Source organism: Drosophila simulans, chromosome 3R, assembly GCF_016746395.2.
Source record: "Drosophila simulans strain w501 chromosome 3R, Prin_Dsim_3.1, whole genome shotgun sequence".
Lineage (NCBI taxonomy): Eukaryota > Metazoa > Arthropoda > Insecta > Diptera > Drosophilidae > Drosophila > Drosophila simulans.
The window spans coordinates 7,108,067-7,129,209 of NC_052523.2; the positions used below are offsets into that span (position 1 = coordinate 7,108,067).

At 44.8% G+C, this 21,143-nt stretch overlaps 1 protein-coding gene across 1 annotated transcript in view; it reads right to left on the minus strand.

The window, feature by feature from the left end:
* LOC6727492 overlaps positions 1-21,143 on the minus strand; it is a 37,616-nt gene that overhangs the window by 2,932 nt on the left and 13,541 nt on the right. The window contains exons 2-3 of the mRNA XM_016175569.3: positions 15,714-15,774; positions 1,721-4,997 (exon numbers count right to left, since the gene is read on the minus strand). Of these exons, the coding sequence (XP_016034077.1) occupies positions 1,721-4,940 (3,220 nt within the window). The 5' untranslated portion in view covers positions 4,941-4,997; positions 15,714-15,774. The remainder of the gene's footprint in view (positions 1-1,720; positions 4,998-15,713; positions 15,775-21,143) is intronic.

A 21,143-nucleotide genomic window follows, 5' to 3' on the forward strand; every position in this document is an offset into this window, starting at 1 on the left:
TGCTACTAGTCTAAGTAATCAATAACTCATCAAAATTGATTCTCACGAATGTGCAAACAACATTGAATGGAATTTAGTGAAATTATGAAAAACTTATTATCAAAATTGGATATATTAGATTTTAGTTAGAAAAATATAAAATTGTATAGTCCTCTAAGATATATTGTGATGAATCTCATTCTTATAAAGTTATATTATTTTATTTGAGTGCAACGCTTGAATTAATTAATAATTGTATTTTGTAAGTATATCGAGGTGCCACTGTACTATACTCCGGCTTGCTGCAGTTCTCTGGTTTGCTGGCAACCGAGAATTGCGGAAAATCCGGCTCCACCCTCGAATTTCTTCACCTGGGGGCCAAGTAGTTAGACAACCTGTGAGTACTAATTGCGATTTTGACCCACATTCGTGCCAAATTACAATTCGCATGGAGCTGCTGCTGCTGGTGGTGGTGGTGGTCAGCTTGAATGAGGTTGCTCTCGGATCTGGGTCTTTCTGGCTCTTCACCGTCCTCGATATCTAACAAATGGCTCCAGGTTGGGGTCTGGAATATAGCTTTCATAGCACGACCAGGTGTTCCAGGTGCCAGTTGCAGCGGCAGGTGTAACAAGTTCTCGCCGCATTCGCTTTGACCGCAAAGTGTCAGGCCAAAAGAAATGGGTCTCTGGTCCGCCAGTCTGGCAGTTTCGCCATTTGGTTCTTTCCACCGACCAACTATCCACCATCAACATGTGGTTGGTTACCTCATTGGTTCGGCCTGGCTTATTTTCGTTTCGATTTTTTTGTTGCCTTACTCGAGCGCTCATCTGGCAAACTATTTTGCTCTCTGGCTTGGCCACTTAACCCAGTTCGAGCCGGCTCATCACACTCGCTTGGATGCGGCGGATATGGTCATAAGTGGCGTACCTGTGCCTGTATCCGTACTACGCTGAGTGTATTTGTTTGTTCGCCCGTTATATTGATTAAAATGCGTAACTTGTTCTGCGTTTGGGTTTTGGGTTCTACTTTCCGTGGAGTTGCTGGCACAGCTTTTACCATTTACGGCAATTTTATTCGTGTTTCTTGTGTTTCGACTCTCGCGTTTCGTGTTTGTGGCTGCAATTGAAGTCAACAAGTTGGCAGAAGGAAGTGGGTGAAGTGGCCGAGACCCTTCAGACCCACATACATGTACATACGATACATGAGCTGGCTCTGTTTTGAAGGTCGCCCAATTTCTGGGCGCTGTCAGTGAACGTGATTTGCTTACGCTTTCTTTTGGAATGCGATCACAATGGTCGGGAGAAATGGATGCGGGAAAAGGGGACATACATATGTATGTATGTCGCCCACAGCTCATGGAATCGGGTCAATGGGAACGAGATTGAAATTGACTTCATGAGTGGCGGAATTCCGCTTACTCATTATGCAGGAATCTCAGTGGTCTAAAACCAAAATAATGTGTGCGAATAAAAGGCTTATTTGGTCTACATTTAGCCTATTATGGCAAATTGGCCAAAGACTTTTGTTTTTCCTCTTTAACTGAAATGAGTATACTTTAACTTTTAAAACCCTTTAAATCAAAAATAGATTTACTAGTAAATACATTTACTTTTAAAATGTTTAATTCTAGCCTGGCTTAATCACATACAATCTAGATTAATCTAGAATACCTTTTCAATTGAATAAGGTTGAAACAGATTTCTAAACTGATTTAACAATATAAGTTTGTTTTTTAACTTACCCAAATTGGCGTAGACGTTGTCGGCCTTCAGCTTCACGGATCCGGTGCCGGATGCCAGTGGCAGGACATTGGAGTCCACGCTGCTGGCGCTGAGCGTGGCGGTCAGTTCGGTTTTCTGCTTCCGCCGGAGCTCGGCGCTCTTGGGCGGCGGGGGGCGTGCCGGCTTGTTGGCCTCATGGGCGCGTTGGCCCTCACTGGCGCTCGATCGAAGGGGCGGAGCTGGTGGCTTTGCCGTAACCACGGCCACTGTCTGGGCCGAAACGGAATCACTGGTCTTTGTGATATCCTTCACTACCTCCACGGCCGTGGGATTGATGTCAATGGGATGGATAATCACGAGTCGGGGCTTTCCAGAGGCATTGCCCTCCTCGGTTCCGGTGCATATTTCCGTATACACGCTGGTCTCCCGCTTGGCCAGAGATTCACCGGACTTGCCTCCATTGGTGCCCATGCGCAGAAACTTCTTGATTGAGAACTTGGACTTTTGTTTCTGTGGCGGTGACGCAGAAGGAGATTTCTTATCCAACCCAGCGGCGGCCAGACATTCCTCGGACATGGAGAGATGACGATGATTCCGGGGCGTTGGCTCCGGTGTCATAGGTTGCTTCAGGCTCAGAACCGAACTGGCCGATTGCAGCTGCATCTGCTTGGCCGCATTGGCGCGCTGCATCACGAAGGTGTTGAGACTCCGGAACTTGGGATTGATCACGGCCCGTTCGCGTTTGTCCTTCTCCCGAATAACAGGAGCTGCTGCCGCCACCGGAAGAGCTGGCTTCCTGGTGTAAAGGCTGCTGTTGTTGGTTGCAGATGCAGATGCAGCTGTGACAGTTCCTGCTCCTGAGGATTCGGCGGAAGCACCAGTTGCTGTCGCTTGGCTCTCGGCAGATGACGATAATGATGATGTCTCACCTGGGCCTGATGACGTGGCCTTTTCCGCTGGCTTTGCTGCCGCTTTTGTCGCCTGCTCGAACTCAACTACCAGACTGTAATCTCGCTCCGGCGTGGGTGGAGCGCTAAGCTTTGGCTCTGGCGGCGGATTCGGGGCTTTGCCCTTTTTCAGCTTGGCTTCGTCAGCGGCTAGATTCTCTTTGGCCAACTGGAGGCACTCGCTGGACTTGGAAATGGCCGACTGCAGCTGGCTGATGAATTGCTGCTCGGCGCAGCTGGGTTGTCGTTTGCCCAGGAAGCTTTTCAGCTGGCTGCCATTGCTGGTAGCATTGCTGCTGGGATGGCTATTGACAAGTGGCTTCACCGGGAGTTCTGGTTTCTTGAGACCATGTAGGAACGACGGCCTGGCATCGATCTTCATGGGTGGTGGCGGTGACTTTGGCAGGGCGGGAAGCTGCTGCTCCGCCTCCTTTTCAGCCGTCTGCTTTTGTTTCTGCTCCAGACTGTTGTCCGGATCGGCACTGCCATCGGGTTCACCATGTAGCTCCCGGCTCTTAACAGCTGGCTTGGGCACCGCTTGATCTCCTATCTGTATATCCTCGTAGTCTGAGTTATTGGTACTGGCACTCAGCTTCTTCTCCGCCAGAAGTTGACGCTTTTCCCCACTGGCCGCTGTGGCCTTGGCCAATCCCAAATTCTTGTACTCGCTACCCAAGCTGATGCCGATTCCCGAATCCGATTCACTGCGAATCATGTTGTAGGCATTCTCCTCATCCGAACTGCCATCGAAACTGCTGCCCGTGGAGTCCAGAGCGTCATCCGAACTGCACTTTGTGACGATTAGACCATCGGACGTTATCTTGCTGGTCATAAAGTTACCCTCGTGAAGATTGTAGCTAGCCGCTCGGGTTTTTGAACTGAGCAGCATATCCGTGATGTACTGCGAGCTGGAGTAGTGTGAATTGCCGGAACTATCTGTCTGTGCGGCAGTTGCCACGCCCACCTGCTCGGAGTATTTGCCATCGGGAAGATTCTCGTAGCTTAACTGGGTCTCCACGACATCATAGTAGGCGGATACGCCATTTTCCGTATCCGAACAATTGCTGTCCGTGTCTGAGTATTTGTGGCACACGTTCACCTTGGGTTTGGCCTGGTCCCTGGTGATGGGCGCATTCCGTGCGATGGGCTTCTTAAGGTCGAGAAATGGCTTTGGGGAGTCACTCAGCGCACTCAGCTCGAATTTGATCTTGCTGCTGTTGTGGCTACTGCTGTTGCTGGCGGAAGTGGAGATGTTGCTGCCGCTTCCGCCTGAAGATGCGTCCGATGCATTTGTCTCGCTTAGCTTCTGCTTCTGCTCCAATGTCTCCGAGATCTCGTCCAGCAGCGACTTCTCCATCGCCCGTTCAATGGGCGGACTATCTTTGCCATCTCGCGATTGAGTCGTCGTTGCGGCAGCTGCCCCGGTTGCACTGGCCGTTGTGCTTTTGGCCATGGTTAGCGTGGGCGTTAGGGTGGTGGTCACCTTTTTGGTAACACTGGCAATTGCAGTAGTTGTACTACTGCTCTTGATGGCTGTGGCTGTGGTTATGGTCGCTGGCTTGGCTTTTGCGGGTGTTGCTCCAGCCAACGATGATGCAACTGATGTTGCGGCTGTGCTTTTGCTTTCCGCGGGCGCCGTTTTCGCTGGAGCTGGTGCGGATTTGCCCATGGGCTGGCCAAAGGGCATCACATTGATCGTTAGGGTCTGCTTCTTGCCCTCCTTGTCCACCTGAGGGGCTCCCAGTTTTAAAGCGGCAAAGGATTTCTTGATATTCTCCTCGGCATCGCCCAGCAGATTGCCATTGTTCATGTTGAAGTCGGTGTTGGCCCTGGTAATCCTCTTCAGCTCTTTGGTCTCCTCGTCGTCCGTCTCGCTAATGGCCATGTCATCGTGCTCATTGCCAAGGTTCATAAAATCGTGATCGTCATCGTCATCATCGTCCTCCGACCACTCGCCCCCATAGCCGATGATTTCGTGCAGTTGCTTGGGAAAGCACACCTTGCCGCCCTTTGAGTTAACGGATTTTCCAGAGCCATTTCCCGAGCTGCTGGAACTTGTGCTGGACCCGGTCAGTCTGACGCCGAAAGCCTTCTTGATGATGCTTTTCGCCGGGGTCTTGTGCTTGTTGGGGTAATCCGTTTTGACCTCCTTGTCCGGCTTATGGCCACCACCCATTTTGGAGGCGGCTGCTGCAGCGGCTGCCTTGTGCTCGTCCTTGGACTTGAAGCAGTTCGAGCACAAATCCTTCTTCCAGGCATTCTGGGTGAAGTGCGAACAGATCGAGGACGACATCGCTGAGACTTTTCCTTTGCTATTGCTCCCGCCGACGAAACAACCTTAGGCCATATTCTGCAAGGGAAAAATGGGGAAAAACATTGAATCAGTTAAGTGGTCGTGAGTTATGGTTTGATGATGATGATGATGATGAGGTTGTTAGTTCGTAAGCCTAAACTTTCTTTGCAAAATATTGCGCAAGCTCACAATTAACTTTCACTGCCGCCTGCAACGCAATCTCAACTTCTGCCGCATGACTCAATATTGATTGAGTGGAGAAGTTGAGCCCAGCAATTGCGACTGTGCCATGTGGCCATGTGGTCATCATCCAGCCCCGAAATCATGGCCACACACTGCCATTTGCCCAGGCAGCTTATCAATCAATCTTCATCTTGATAATGGAATTATTGAAATTTTGCTGATGATGATGTGGCCGCCGCTGCTATGGACTTCATGGACTGCCAGAATTGGTAGTTGGGAAATGGTGGAAAATGGTATGGGATGGATGGATAGATGGGCTGACAACCACATAATTTACAGTACTGTGATTGTCACATCTCCCTCTCCCTGGAAAAACCATCGATTGCGGTTGGGTAATCGCCAGTTGCAGCTGCATTTCGTTAACTGCATGGCTACTGTTTGTCGTTTATTTTGTCGACTGTTTGCAAATGACTTTCTAAACACGGCCGAAACTGCAACTGCATGTGCAACACTCTACGCGGCGCAGCAATGCCTAACAAAAAACAAACCTAGGAAGTGCCACACAAATTAAACACAGACAGACAACTCATTTGTAGCTTCGAAATTGGCGGCTTTATTTGGTCAGAGCTTCTAGAAGTGATTCAAAGGCAAACTGGTTTCCATTTAAGGAGTTAACCATTCATTTTGATAATTCCCCAAACAAAGACAGAGTGTTTCCTGTAGAACATTATAGGTCTAATTTAATGACTAATTTGTGAGAACTCGAATGGGAAACCTGTATATATTCTCTACACTTATTCTGTGTACCCATTTCTAACGCTTTGAAGTAGCTCATCTTTTTGTTATTTGAATGCTCGTAGTCATATCATTGGTAGATCAAATTGCTGGCTACCAAATTATGCGATTTATCTGGTAGAACTGCTTAGAATGCCTCCGACAATTTTGGGGCGTTTCTAGTGAACCACTTTACACAACTCTCAGCGGCAACATCGCCATCCCGCCGCTAACAATGTAACTATTTTGAGCTCTTTAAGCCATTAACTTCTTCATATGGCTGTGAGCATCTACGCAAGTGTGTCACTTGAACCAAAACACCAAGTTTAGGCGCACAAATTTGAAGGTGTTGCTGGGGTTTTTGGCCATGTTGCTGCTGTCGCGGCGACAACAATGAAGATGACAGCAACAGCAACATCACAGTTTCTGGCTTATTTTGAGGCAACATTTATCAACGCCAGCGCCGAGGAAAGTTGACCCATTGTTAAATGTGGCCGGAGTGCTCGACTTCTGTTGCTGCCACGCTTGATTTCTGCCGCAGATGCAGATGTTGCTGCTGCTGCTGCTGCTGCATATACCAGATCCCCCAGATCTGCGTTTTTGGGTCAGCATTTTGACTTGACGTTAATATGCATAAATCTCGACTTTGTGCAATGCGGTCGCGGATACAATTGGCATCGAATGACGATTGGGGGGTAGGGAGCGGGAAAAGGGTTGTTTGGCAAATTGCATAACTGGGCCAGCTAAATGTTGCTGCTGTATTTCTGTTTTTTGAATGTGCCCGCATTGTTACCCATAAATTTTAGACCCCGCTCGCGGTTACCGTTTGTTTTTATGTCTATTTCTGCCACGGATTTTTTTGTTTTCTTGTTTAATTGTTTGCATTTTTTCTTTCACTCATTTGCATTCGGTTGCGGAATCGATTGGCCATTTATTTATGGCCACACACAAGCTGAGCGAACATATAAAAAAAAAAACAGGCAAAAGGCGATGAGAGTTGTGCCCATTCTCATGGAAAGCAAGTGGATCGCCAGATCACATATATGTATGTATGATGTTGGCCAACTATTGAGCGAAAAACATTGAGATAACCGGGCCCGTGGAAAACTGTCAAAGGCTGCAAAAGAAATGCAGAAAATGCACAACAAATTGTGGGGCCCATTTGACCATATGAAAGCCGTTTGCCCAAGTTCCAGCAGCCAGCAGCAATCGAAATGAAGATGGTGTGGCAGCCACAACTCGAAATGGAATGCTGCTGCAGGCAGCATCGACAACATCTTTAAGCTATTTTTCAAGTTTGGCAGTTGGCCTGGCAGCCAGGAATGCTGTTTCCCTCCCCACAGATAAGATTGAGCTGAGCAGAAAAAAGAGATATCAAGGCGTGTTGCTGTTGCTGCGGCAAAAGTGTTACACAAATAAATCTACATAAATTTCAGGCCAGCGCTAAGCTCCTGACCAAAGATGGCTAATATATGCCTGGCCAGGACGTCAGCTCGTTAGCCAAGTTTGCTATCTAAGGTGAGTGGTTCACTTGGACTGATGGATTCCGGTGGGGAAAACGGTTCGTGGGCGTTACAAACTAATCGATGCACCGTCTGATCTGAATTTGCATTTTTCTGCATTTTTCTGCAGCAGAAGTCCGTCTGTCTGCCAATTGGACACACACGAAACTGGCGTTGAAGAAACCCGTTCCCGTTTTCGTTCCGGCGGCAACCCATTTCGATATTTTGCATTCTGGCATTTTGTATTTGCTTTAATCTGATCGGGCAAAACAGTTAGCTTGACCGCAGCCCGCAGGCAATCGAGGCCAACAGGTTTTTCATTTTTTTTTTTGCTTTTGGCCAAAAGCAGGAGGGTTCTGAAGGCTGTTCTTAACAGCACATCCTAGTCTTTGTTTGGGTTAGCTGATGTCTTTTCTTTTGGACAACGAAAGTGGGTTAAAGCCGACTGATTCAGCCGCAACCGCAGCACAGCACAAAATTCCAGAACCGAATTTTTAATTTAATCACCAGCAGCGAGTGTTGATTCCCATTAAAGCCAAAACAGGAAAGCGAAAAGCGCAAGAGCACGAAATTGAAACGAAATGAAGCGCGAGATGAGATGAACGGAGATACAGAGGTGCTATATGGATATACATGCATATCGTTCCATCTGAAAATCGGGATGCGGGGCATTCGGGAGCTTTGTTCCACATTTGCACGTGAGATTTATGCGTGGCAGTGGCTCCCCCGACTTCTGGTGTTTATTTATACATTTATCGTTATGTATACGCACGTACTAATGGATCCGTATGATCCGCAGCCATATCCACCTGTGTTCTACTCGCTCCACACGGGATTATGCAAAGCAGCGGCGGCGGAATGCTCTCCGCCTTGTTTACATTGGCTAAGTTATGCAGAGGCACTCGACGAAGTTTTTGGCCAAAAAGAATTCTTCGCTGGGTTGGGCCTCTTGCCACGAAACGGATGTGGTGGGCGAACCCGCGCCAGCCAAATGTCAACTATTTGCCTTTAAAGGTGAGGCGCCAATTGAGTTGCGGCAGAGAATCGAAGAATCCAAACTCATAAACTCAATCTCTAACCATCTGTCTTTGAAGTTCAAAGTTCAAGTTCAAGCGTGTGCTCTGCACTTCAGTTTTATTGCATTGTTCGCACTTGCTTTGGACCTAATTACGCTTTCAAATTTAATCAGCTGCTTATTGAGAGCTCGCCAAGTGTGGGAAAGTTTTGGCGAAAAGTCTGAGAAAACTTTGTGCGGATTGATATGTTGAAAACATTGCACATCGAAGAAAAAAAGAGCGCATAACTTAATAAATATCTTTTATCTTTATACCATGCCAACTTTTTATTATAAATAAGCCGTATTTTGAATTGTTATTCAGTTAGTTACCAACATATAGTAAATGTCTTGGTTGTCTGTGCAGTTTTCAATGCCAAGTCGCAATCAAATATATGATATATATGTATGATATATGCCAAAAATATTTTCGTTTCCCTGTTCACACGAGCTCAACCGAACACTAGAAATTTGGCTGGGAGATTGTTTAATTAAAGCCAAGTCAAAGTTGCCATTAGCTTGCGTTGTTGTTTGTGCCTCTCGAGAACTTGCCGGATGTTGGTGCAGGCAGCAGGGCAATTTTGTCAACAGGTAATACAACAAACTTGTGCGACCACAATAATGACAACAAAAAGGCTGCAACAACAGCAGCTGCAGCAGCAGCAACATCAACATCCAGCAGCAGCAGCAGCAATTAAATTGTGAAGAAGTTGTTTGTGGAGAGGGAGTGGAAATTACTGTAGTGCCGCTGGCTGTTTGAATCCTTTTAAGCATAAACATAGTTGACGACTACTAACTGCTTTACGAAGAAGTCAAGGCAGCGTGATTAAAACGGAAAGATTGGCTAGGGAAAAGTTGCTAGATGGTACCTTAGAGGTACCTTTTGGCCCAGCACGTTATGGATTTAACTCGAAGTTAAGTGCCAGAACAGATTTATGTTGACCACCCAAGATGCCACCAGCGACATGATTTCTTGATGGCTTGTCACTTGCTGCAAATGGTTTGGGCCAAAAGTTACTTGTCCGCCTGTCAATTAACCCGAATAACGAGCCCGACTCACAGCTTCGCGTCCAGCTGCCAATATTGCCAGTCATTCGATGCCCGCCGGCATATCATGTCGGGTTAATTGAAGTTGCCATACTTGCTAAGCCGCTAAACCAAAAGGCCTTAGAGCATTAGCCCAAGGCCCCGCAGGCCAAGTTTGGGTTTATTTTTAGCAGCCCAGTTGATTACGGAGAAATGTTTTATGTTCATTTTCGCCAAGGATATTCCAGGAAAATGCGGAGGAGGAGCAGCAAGAGCAAGAGCTGCGGGGGAGCTGCCTTAATCAACCAAAGCCTGTGAATTTATGCCTGTGAGCGCGCCCACATCTTCCTGCCTCTTAGTGTTGCAAAGAAAGAAAAAAAGAAGGGGGAAGTTGGTGGCGTTGGTGGGGGGCTGAACGAAGCACACATATATTTCAAGGTTAAGTTCCCATGTCGTCTTCGTTTTCATTTGCTGTTGCGTGACGCAGACAAAGAGTATAAAAAAGAAGGGGTAAAGATGAAAAGGAAGCTGAAGAAGGCACACTGGCAACGTGGCGCAGAAGAATGACAGCAGTGGCAGCAACAGCAACACAAATTGCAGCAGCAACATCAGCAGCTGCAACAACAGCAAAACAAGACAGAGCAAATTAATAAATGAAAACGCATCCATTGATGCAACTGCTGCCAGGGGTCCGAAAAGCTGCTGGCCTGTTGCTGCTGTCTTGTGTTTGTACCCATTACTTGTACAGGGTATACTGGACTGTTTGAAAAGTAAGTAATAGATAGAAGGCAGAATTTGTCCGTCTGTCTATACAAGCGTATGTTGCTATCCTTGCAATGAGTGCGAGTAAGTGGTATCTGTTAGTCGAGTCATCGGACTTTAGCGTTCTCACTTGTTTGTTTTTACCAGCACGCACATGTGTTGCTGCAACATAGGCTTAATTAAAGAAATAAACCGCCTTGCTCCCCTTGAATTCCCCTCCTGCAACAGAATGTGTCGCTAACTGGAAACGGGAATCCGATTTCAACTTTGTATTTTCTTTACTTTCCAGCACAGCAACAGCTGTTGTCGTAACTTGACTTTATGACACAGCCCACCAAACCACTCCCTACTTTTGCTTAGTTTTTTAATACTTCTGCATTAAAATATTTTACGATCGCTGCGTCTTAATGAGTGCGAGTGCAGAAGAGAACTTTTCAGTTGGCTGCATTTGAGGACACCAAGTCAAATGAAAAATGAAAATAATAAAAACCTGTTGCGTGGGATAATTTTGTAGGCGCCGCATTCCCCAATTTGCTGGACAATTTGTAAGTGCCTGTTGCCGGGACAGGCACAAATTGCAACTGCAACTGCAACAACTTGTAATGGAGCAGTGAGTCATGTTTGCGGGACACACAGCTGCATGGCTTTTTTTTTTTGTTAACTTTTTGGGGTTTCGCCACAGGCGGATGACTGCCATTTTATCCGGCTTGTGGTTTTGAGATCTTGACCAGAACAATAAAACGCCCAAAAGCACGAATTCCCATACCTGCTCAGCCCAGAAACTCTTTTTTTTTTGGCCACCTAATGTTCGTGGTTGGGATTTATGAATGCCTGTTTGTTTGACTTTTATTGCACAATTAGAATATGAAATACCAAATAAAAGCAAATACAAAACTTAAGCAATTTGAGCTTGAATCAAGACTTGGCAAGACGAGAACAACTTGCCGATTTGGCTTGAGCAATTTTCGATGTCTGCCAGCGGTCTAAGGCAATTGTCTCAGAAAACTGATGGTGAAGGGTCTGCGGATTGGCTACAAAGAGCCCCATGAATTGTATGCCAAAGGTCAACAACTGTGTTTGATTTGGTAAAAGCAAATATGGCAAAAGCAAACAATATCCAGACAATATATATGTTGTATCTTGCAACAACACGGCTCCTTTCGATAAACAAATTAGTAAAGCTAGGAAAATTAAAATTTCTATTAATGCATGTTGAATGTCTTAATTTTAATGGATTTTCCAAGCCAAAGAGTAAGCCATATAAAAAAGACGTCTGATTTAAAGCACTAATTTTAAAAAATCACACTTTAACATTTTAGCTAACTGGTATGCTTTTCATTGAAGCTTGACCAACTCCGCTCTTAATTCGGCCAAGGACTTAGTTCCTGAAGGAGCAGCTACTAAATTTGCAGCTTCGAAAGAATTTACTACTGGAGGAGAAGGAGCTGCTGAGGAGTGGCCCATGTATGGTGAAGTCCTTCTTGGTTGGTGGTTTGCCAAAATCGAAAGCTTGGTAATAGCGCACTTCTGTTGGCAATCCAGTCGCAAACGTTCAACTTCTGGGTCACCGGATTCGACTTTCTCAATCAAAGCGGAGCTATCATCTATTACCATGTAGTTGATGACATGGGCATGAGTTCCAGGCTTAATGCGATAAAGTGCTTGAGATGGTACATCTCTTTAAGAGGCTTTGGCCATCGCTCCGCCAACTTTAAAAATCCATGTACCAGTGGCTTTTCCATTACGTATGGAGCGGTAACCATTTCGGAGCACTTAGTCCTGGTTTTACCCAAAGCGGTGGTCCAATTGCAGTTTTCACTGGTGTAGATTTGCAGTGGACGCAGTACATCTTTTTCCAAAACTCACATACGTTGTATGATTTTTCGCCATAGTTTATCTTTTTTGTTTATTTGCAAGATAATTTACTTTACCTTCCAGTACACTAATTACCACTGACTGTAAAATCTTTGGAAAACAATTTTATACAACTACTACTTCAAAGAAAACAATCGAAAAATCTAACGTAAAGTCTCTGTAACCCATTTTTTCGGTAATAAAGTGCCACAATCAGTATTTTTCAAGCTCGCAATTCTGCAGCAGTGACGACAAAAGAAATAGCTGCTAAATCCGTCTTGTTGGCTGGGTGCAACAGTGTGATGGCATCTGCATCTGGATATTGGGCACAAATTGCACGCAACGTTTGTCAAACTCGGCTTGCTTGCACGTATTACGTATACGCACTGTTGCAAGGCCAAACAATGGCTCGTGTGCAGACGGAGACAAAAGCCTTACCAAACACACACATGCCACATGAGTGGCAGCTGCAGCAATTGCTCTTGTTGCTGCTGCTGTTGCCGTTAGCCGTTGCAAGTTGCAACTGTCGCCGGCTGGTGCGATAAACAACAAAAGAAAGTCAGTAAACCACTGCGGGAATGGCCAAGTTCAAAGTTCAATGGAAGACGAGCAGCAGCAACATGTTGACAGCGACAAGCAATTAGCCAAGACAGATGAAGGGTTCATCTCATGCGGGGGGTTGTGGGGTCGCTGGTTGGTTCAACTGCAGGGCAAAGCGCGCGAATCAATTTACATTTGCATCTGCAGTCGCGGCATTTTGTCTTTGGGCAACGAACCTGCAGCTTAAGCACTGCATTAAATAATCATAAATAAAGTTTTTTTCCTTCGCCTTAAATTTTTTTCTTACCACATCCATAGAAATTGAGCTACCGGCAAACGGAGCACTTTCCTCCTTTTGTTTGATGTAGAAAGTGCATCGGCCAGCGGGCTCATGGGAAATTAAATCAATTGAACCGGCTGGTCTGGTGGCGGATTTTGAACTTGGGCTTAATTAATCTGTGCAGCCTTTCGAAAGTTTGGTCAGCAAAATTGAATTGAATTTGCCAGCCGAACAGGGACACGCCCAGCGCAAAAGTTATTTGTTTTGGTTTGTTGTTTGACATTTAATTGGCATTAATTACTATCCCCTCAGCTGTAAACGCACGCCCCCCTCGTTGGCCAATCACGGTCACAACTTTCACTGGTTCGCCTACACCAAAATTGGTAACCAAAAGCGGCCAATAGGCGTGGGGTAGTGGCAAGAGGGGATGGGGGAGGGGAGTTGGTGGCCAATGCAATTGACAGTTTCAATTGAAGCATTCGAGCGGGTCTTGGCCAAGGCTTATCGCTGTGCGCCATCCAGGCGGCAGCTTTACCCAAAACCCATTATCATTTTGACAGGCAGCAGCCATTAGACAGAAGCCGCTTCGTTTACACTCAGAAAAATGGGTAAAATTAGGAATTGTGAATCTTAAAATAAGATATTATATAAATCTCATAGATGAAAACTTATTCCTACAACCAATGTTAAAAACGAATCATTTATGTGCCAAGGCCTTAGATTTAGGTTTTCAAATATTAAAAACATACATTCCTCGATCATTATGCAACATAAGATACAAATATAAATTTACCCCTTGTCATCACCTAAAGTTAAAAGAAATAGGGCTGCAGCTGATTGAGAGCGTTGCATGCCAGCGGCTCATTTGGCTCTATTAACTTTGGCCGGGCCAACAACAGTTTAGCACCTAATCGTTTGCTACCCACTGAAAAGCGGGGAAATGCCAACAGAATAAAGCCAAAATGCGCTCGTTAATTAATAAACAGTTCCGCCGCATAAACGGTGCCACAAATCAGCGGGACAGCATACAGATACAACACGGCTATGAGAAAATATGGGCCAGAAGGGAAAATGGTGGCGGAATGGGAGCTTGCCCCACACGTGTGCAACATGTCACCTGGGGAACGGAATGGAATTGTGCGGTGTGGCATGCAACATTTACGAGCTTGTCGCTGCAAAGATTTTCATTCCAGTTCACCCGCGAGTGGGAGTCTCGGCGAAAAAAAAGACAAAAAGTATAGTATATATTTATGTATAAGCCGAATTCCAGAAAACAAATTCTCCGTCAAATGGATGGGATGAGGGGATGGTGATTCGAGCGATGAGTGCGGCAACATCAGATAACTAGACAAATTTGTCTTGCTTTGTTTTGCGTCCCGTCTCGAGTGTAATTTTGTTAGAAATGGAAAGTTTTATTGTTTGCCATCAGTCGAAAGCAAATCGCTGGGACTAAACGCTGTCGAATGATGCAGCCGGCAGCTGTTATTTCTTCGTTTTCGTTCCGTTTTCTTCTACTGCCGGCTGGCTGGCTTTTTACACATTACAACTACTTTTTTCTTACTTTTTTGTTTCTAACTGGAAAAGTAAATCTGGAAATCTATTCAATTGTGACCGTTGACTGAACGACGACGTCCGACCGAAGCGAACCAAACTGAAGCGTTTCCATCAACAATGGAGTGGCATTTTTCCACAACTTCTTCAGCTTCTGCCGTTTTATGGGCGAGCTGTACAATAAATTTGGTATGAAATTAGATTTATCTCTTCATTAAATGTATATAGGATATATATATTTACGTGTATCTGAGAAGAAACTTCGCTTTCAGCACAATGGAAAGTTTCTCGAGCTGGCCCCAAAATACCAAAAAACAAAAAGAGAGAACGCAATACGCGATTTTCTCGACTATCAGATACCCGTTACTTAGCGGGCACTTGGCAGTGCGAATGAGAAAGTTCAATTATATTTTTGGCCATAAAATACCAATATGCAACATTTGTTTTAAAATTTTGGGCGTGGCAGCTTAGGACGGAGTGTGGGGGTTCCGCCATGTCCTGCCATTTTCGGTTAGAGATCCCGCCATGCCTTATATACCTTTCTGAGTTCAGATCGACTCTGATATTGATCCTTATCAAGACTCTATCCTCAAGGCTCTTTGTATGGTCGGAAAGTCTTCTTTCTACCTTTTACATACTTTTCAACGAATCGAGTATACCCTTTCACTCTAAGAGTAAAGGGTATAAGAAGAGGTTTTCGCAGCGAAAGCGATTTTCTGAATCTGAGTCGCAGGGCGAAGAAGAGTTCATTGGCATTCGGCATTCGCATAATTTCTGCGTCATTTAACACACATATCTCATAGTAAGTGGCCAGGCCAATTAAGGCCGATAATTAAAGACACGGATGCCAACACAGTTGCAACACTTCGAACACTTTGGCTGCCGTTTAGGCCAACTTCCATTGTTCGACAGGTTGGCAGTTGCATTTGCAATCTGCTGCATGCCATTTGCATTGGGATTTCGATCTTCCTGGTCTTCGGATAGCCTGGGACCTGGGACCCGTTCCCACTCTCTGCTCTGCTCCAGCACACCTGCCAACACATTGTTATCCGCCTCGGATTACCCATGTTGTTCGTGGCCTGGGAGTGCACCTTCAATTGGCATGCCAATTGGCCTGGCAACGAAAGTGTAAATTATGAAAAACACGCCAAGTCGGGCCTACCGAGTTACCAAGTTACATATGCACGTTTAGCGTTACGCATTTTTGCATTCTGTGTGAATTTGATTGCAATTTGCCTTTCCCTTACCTGCTTGAACTTTTCCACCTGTCGCACGGTATCCTCAGTTAATATCGTTTGGCTTTACAATCTGCAATGCAAATGAAAAGTATTTATTATTGAATGCATGGTTGTTAAAGATTAAATAGTATTTGTATCAATTTTATGCAAGCTAAGATTAAGGATATTCTAGTAGTGATTTTAAGAGATTGGAAAAACAAATATATCATTTGGCGCATTCAATCCATTTTCTCTGTTTGTTTTAAGCCACTTTCAATACGACTTACAAAATATAAAAAATTGCCAAATATAATATATTACAAAGGCAATTTATTATGCAAAAAGGTTGATGTATTTATCGAGCCCTGGGTACGAATGCCAATAATTTGCCGCGAAACATAAAAATCTGACCGCTGTCCACAAGTACTGACTGCAGTTCAATGGCCTGTGGGCGCGCATGCAAAATTAGCCAATTTCGTTTGGTGTAATTCAAAATCAGTAATCGAATTACGAAATGCTAAGGCGCCAGTTGCTAAGACCCCCTTCCCCCCTCCCCAAAGACTTGCCGTCTTAAAAGCCCCTTTCTCGGCTTTTAGCCATGCAATGACCCGAATTCAATGCACGTCGAGCTCATATTTTACGAGTTGCACTGCCAGCAAACTGAAAACAGTTGGCATTTGGGGGCATTTAGTCGCTGGCCAAGTCTCGACTTCAGGAGACTCCACCTCCCCCCACCCCTCTGAACACCCCCAACGAATCGAGCTGCAAAAGCTACAAAATATTTATTGTCATTTATCTCGTCTTGCCCATGGTTTCGATTAAACTTGGCTTGGCTGAACTGGGCTCGACTTGACTTGGCCAGAACAAGTTGCAAGTTGCCGCTTAAAATGCACTTGGGCACTTCGGTTAACCCGAGGTGGCGATGCAGATGCAGACGGCTGGGTGGGGGGTTTTATTACGATAAAAGAGAACTGTTCCATCAAGGTTAACTTGGCCAAGTGGCTGGCTTTTACGGCGCACTTGTCCGTTCCTTCTCGTGGGGATTCGAATTGGCAGACAGTGGAAAGCCAATTCTATTGTCAATTAGCATGGTGTGATAAAAACTGACCGCTGCAAGTCGCCTGTTCAGTCAGATCAGAACTGAATATGCGGTCGGCCACATTAATTAGCATATTTATTAGCCAGCAGAAAAAAAATCAATTAAAACAATAAGCGGGGGTGAGGGGAGTAAAATGCTAAAACGAACGCATTAACAAGAACAGACAGTGACTTTGTTGGCAGAATTATTACAATTTTATTATAATTATATTTAATATGGTGTAATTATTTTATAAATACTATATACTATATCCATACCCAATACCCATCCTCTGATAAAATGACATTTTTATATAGTTTAAATTTTAGGCTCAACTCAAGGAAACAATTTTGCAAATGGAGGAAACTGTGTTTATAACTTTAACAATTTTAATAAATTTATCTGCTTGTAATATTTTTATAAAATGTAAACCCATTATATCCACTGTAGTGTCATATCCAAACTAATCTCAACCGCACCCATGGGAGCACTTGCATCGTTGCTCACAGCTATTGAATGCAAATTGCACGTGTGGTTTTACTGGCTTATCGATTGCGATTAGAAAGTGGCTTTTAATTAACTTCTTAGCCCCTTAGCAGCTGTCAGTACTTTGGAGAATTGATATTCTAAACGGATTTAGTGGGAAAAATTGTAAGTTCGTAGGCTAATTAAAGTGAAATTGGCAAATCCGCACTTATCTAGACACGTTAAATTTGTCAGTTAGCCCGAAAAAGGTAATTGAAGACGCCTTGCGAGAAAGACAAAACAAACAGAACACATAAACCAGGGCTTTTGTTATGCGATTCGTTGGAATTTCCACGAGTGCTCCAAACGGAGTGGGAAGCTTGGGACTGAACTGGACTGGACTGGGCTGGGCTGGACACCGGGGGGAGGCGGAGGAGCAGCTGGAGCGGAAGCGGGAGTGATAATAAAACAACACCGAAGGTCATTACTGGAAAAACGGGTTTTTCTAGCCAACCTCTGCAGAGCCGCAGCATGAAGTGAGTAAGCATTTAGCATTAAAATACCGTTGGGATTATGGCGTTTGAATATGCATGGGCGAAGCGACAGCCGCTGCTGCGGGCGCACTGTCCCCCCGTTGAAATCCCTCCTTTTTTTGGTCAACAAGTTCGCCTTAATAGATGCCGCCAGTTTTGCAGCAACAGCTCCAGTTGCTACGTAGCTGCTGCAGTTGCATCTGCATAAATTATGCACCCAGAGCCATTTGCAAATTGTCATTCAAACGCTGGGACGACAACTACTGGCTTGGCGACATCTCCGTGGATGATGACGCCGATGAGAGGAGGAGATGACGGTATGAAGTGATGAAGAAACGGGCAGATGGAGATGCGGATGACATGGCTTCATGCCCACGCCGGGTTAACGCCTCGTTCGCAAATCTGGTTACTAATGGCCACGATGGAGATGGTGGCGCTGATGCCATTAAAGGTCAACGGGCGGGTGATGGAACGAGTTCCAGATGAGATTAACGCTGAAAGTTGATTAGTAATGCAGCCCAGATTTATTTATGAACTATCCAAGTGCATCACGGCGCTTTACTTTGAACAAGCCACAATTTTTCATAGATACACAAAGACTAAAGATACTGAGTTAAATTTCAAGCCTCTTTTTCTGAATGAACTCTAGCTTTTGCCCAAACTTTGCTGAATTTCCATTGAATTTTCTAAGAAGTCAACAGTCTCAAAGTATCTGAATGGATACTTAAGATTTACTACAGTTCTTAAATAACTTTTTTTGGCTGACAAAAAGTTTGTTGTCAAACAGCAGCTGTAAATGCAGAATATTGAATGAATGTAACTTTTTCAACATTTTGCATATTTAAGGGATTAACTTAGAACGCAAATCAATAAGGTTGTTTAGATTTTATGGACTTGAACTTCTTCTTTTCTGGTACAAAAAACATGAATAGTAAAGATATGTTTTAGATATTCTTAATAGTTCTTTAGATGACTTAACCGTTCTAAGCCCTGTGGAATTCCTGCATTCTTTTGCTTTACTAAACCAACATTTTTACATAAGTCAGAGAGACCAAGAAATGCTGGCCGGCTTTTATTTGGCTATAACTGTAAGTGTCATCAGAAAGCGGTTAACCGGTTCTAAAACTCACTCCTCAAGCGCCCAGAGGCGTAGCCAAAAAGGGGATTCCAGTCGTGGTCAATGATTTAGAGGAACTTTATCCCAAATGATTACCGCTTTGAAGATTCCACACGAGCTGTGCCCCATAATCAGCCGCTTATGACACTTCTTTCTAGTTTCCCAACTATTTTCTTTTGGGTCCAAAACCAGTTGGCGTTCTCTTCTAACCGTTAAGTGACCAGCCGTAGCCCCAATGCAATTCAAATGCAGATGAGTTGCTATCTTCATCTTTCTCCCGACTGCGTCATTGCCACTGCTGCAACTTGAAAATGCAACTGCAACTTTCTACGACTCGACGTTTCGAGTGGAGTGCAATCGAATGCTTCAATGGAGCAGAAAACTTTAGGTGGCATCTCACTCAGCCTCAGTTCGTTTTTAGCCATGACTCGGACTCCCTCCGCGGGTCCAAATGTCGCAAATGAAGTTGAAGTCAATTTACTCAAGCATTGGCATTGCAACTGCAGCACAAGGAGCAGATGGGGCTGCAGCGAAGTTTCCAGTTGAGTGGAAGAGCTGAGCATGCAAATTGTGAGCCACGTTTATATGTATGTATGCATGGATTTGGGTCCGGGCCAATAACCAGTGCAATTCAGTTGGCCATATTTAATGGCCGCTTAGCCGCACAATTAATTTGTCAAAAAAAATTGGTGGCAAGTCAAGAGCTCACGGGGAGGGTAATCTGTCAAGGCATGGTGGCTGGTGGCAGGTGGCGCAACTTTCACCTTGACCGGTTGGCCAAAATGCTAGAGTCAGAGCCGGCCAAGATTGCACTGCAGGCAATGGTCTAAGCCAGAGTTATCATCATTAAATTCGGCACATTTAATTAGACACTTTGCAGATGCCTCGCATTTATTTGGCCGTAGAATCCGAACCGGAGATCCACACAAAGAACTTCCCTTCACTCACTTGGCTCTTTGTCCGCGTTTTGTTTGAGTTTGTGTTTTTTATTTTCGCTGCTTTTGGTAATTTGCATTTCTAAGCTTGGCAAATTGGACAAAAAGACAACTGCGCAGAAGGCATTGAAAAGTTTTTCGCATTTTTGTGCGCTGTTAATTAGCCACGAGAAGCGTAATGTGCATAATGGCCATTAGATGGTATAGCAGATGTATGTATGGATGTATAGATATATCGGACTATAGGAATTTGTGGAAAGGAGAGTTGAGAATGCTATGCGTTTGTAAACAAAAGAAGTAAGCCAGTCAGCCGAGTGATTGATCGAAGGTTGAACGACCTGGTGTACATATGTGGTCCAAACCAAGACGATCCCAGATCAAGTCGGATCTCGCTGAGAAGCCACGAAGCCAAGAGCATAATTATGAGCTTATAAATAAAATAGAACTACACGCCAAAGGCAGAACCTAATTAAAAGGTATGTGTGAGCTGGTGTGTGTGTCTTAGAAACTATACCTATGACGCGCACTGTGCGTGGCCAGTGGAAATCGCCATACGCCGCTACTCAATTAAAGTCGAAAAGCAAAAGTACCGAAATATTTCAGTTTCGTTGACCAGCCGGGCATGTCGCTAAAACCAAAAAGGGGCAGATACAGATACAATCCGCATTGCTTGAGCATTCAAAATAGCCTCGTCTGCGGTTAAAGGTTAGCTTTCTTCTTTTGCATATCTTTATGACCATCCCCAGTTGTCATTATCGTTTTGGGGAGTGCGCTCATAAATCACATGATCATGCAGCACGTGTGTGCATCCTAGATATGGGTTGTGCACTTAGAGAAAAAATACTTGTATTACAGGGATTAGTTTCAAGAGAAATGCCACTTTTCATTTGAAGAAAGCTTATTATAGTAACTTAATACATTGTCATAGAAATGGAACATAGATTCTTGATATTGATGGAAAATGAATTTATTCTCAGTGTTTAGATTCAACCTGAGCGCTTTCGCTGAGTGAGAAAACGGCCTGCGTGGAAATGCATTTCCATCGTCATCGGTTGTGGGGGAGCGCATAATATCAGCTTGATGATCGTGCCGCATTTATGCGCTTCCTAAACAACAACTGCTGCATTTTAAATATATAATTAGACTTATACTGCTGGCGGTGACTGTGCGTACCCCATTGTGGCTATTATTAGGCCCTCGCTCCCTGCCGCGCTGCCTTAAGTGATCAGTTCCGCTTGCGCTGGATATCCCTCTTCCTATTCCAGATATTCTTCTTGCACTTTTATATATAAACATACTATATTGCACGTAGAGTGCAGGCTCTTCATCAAA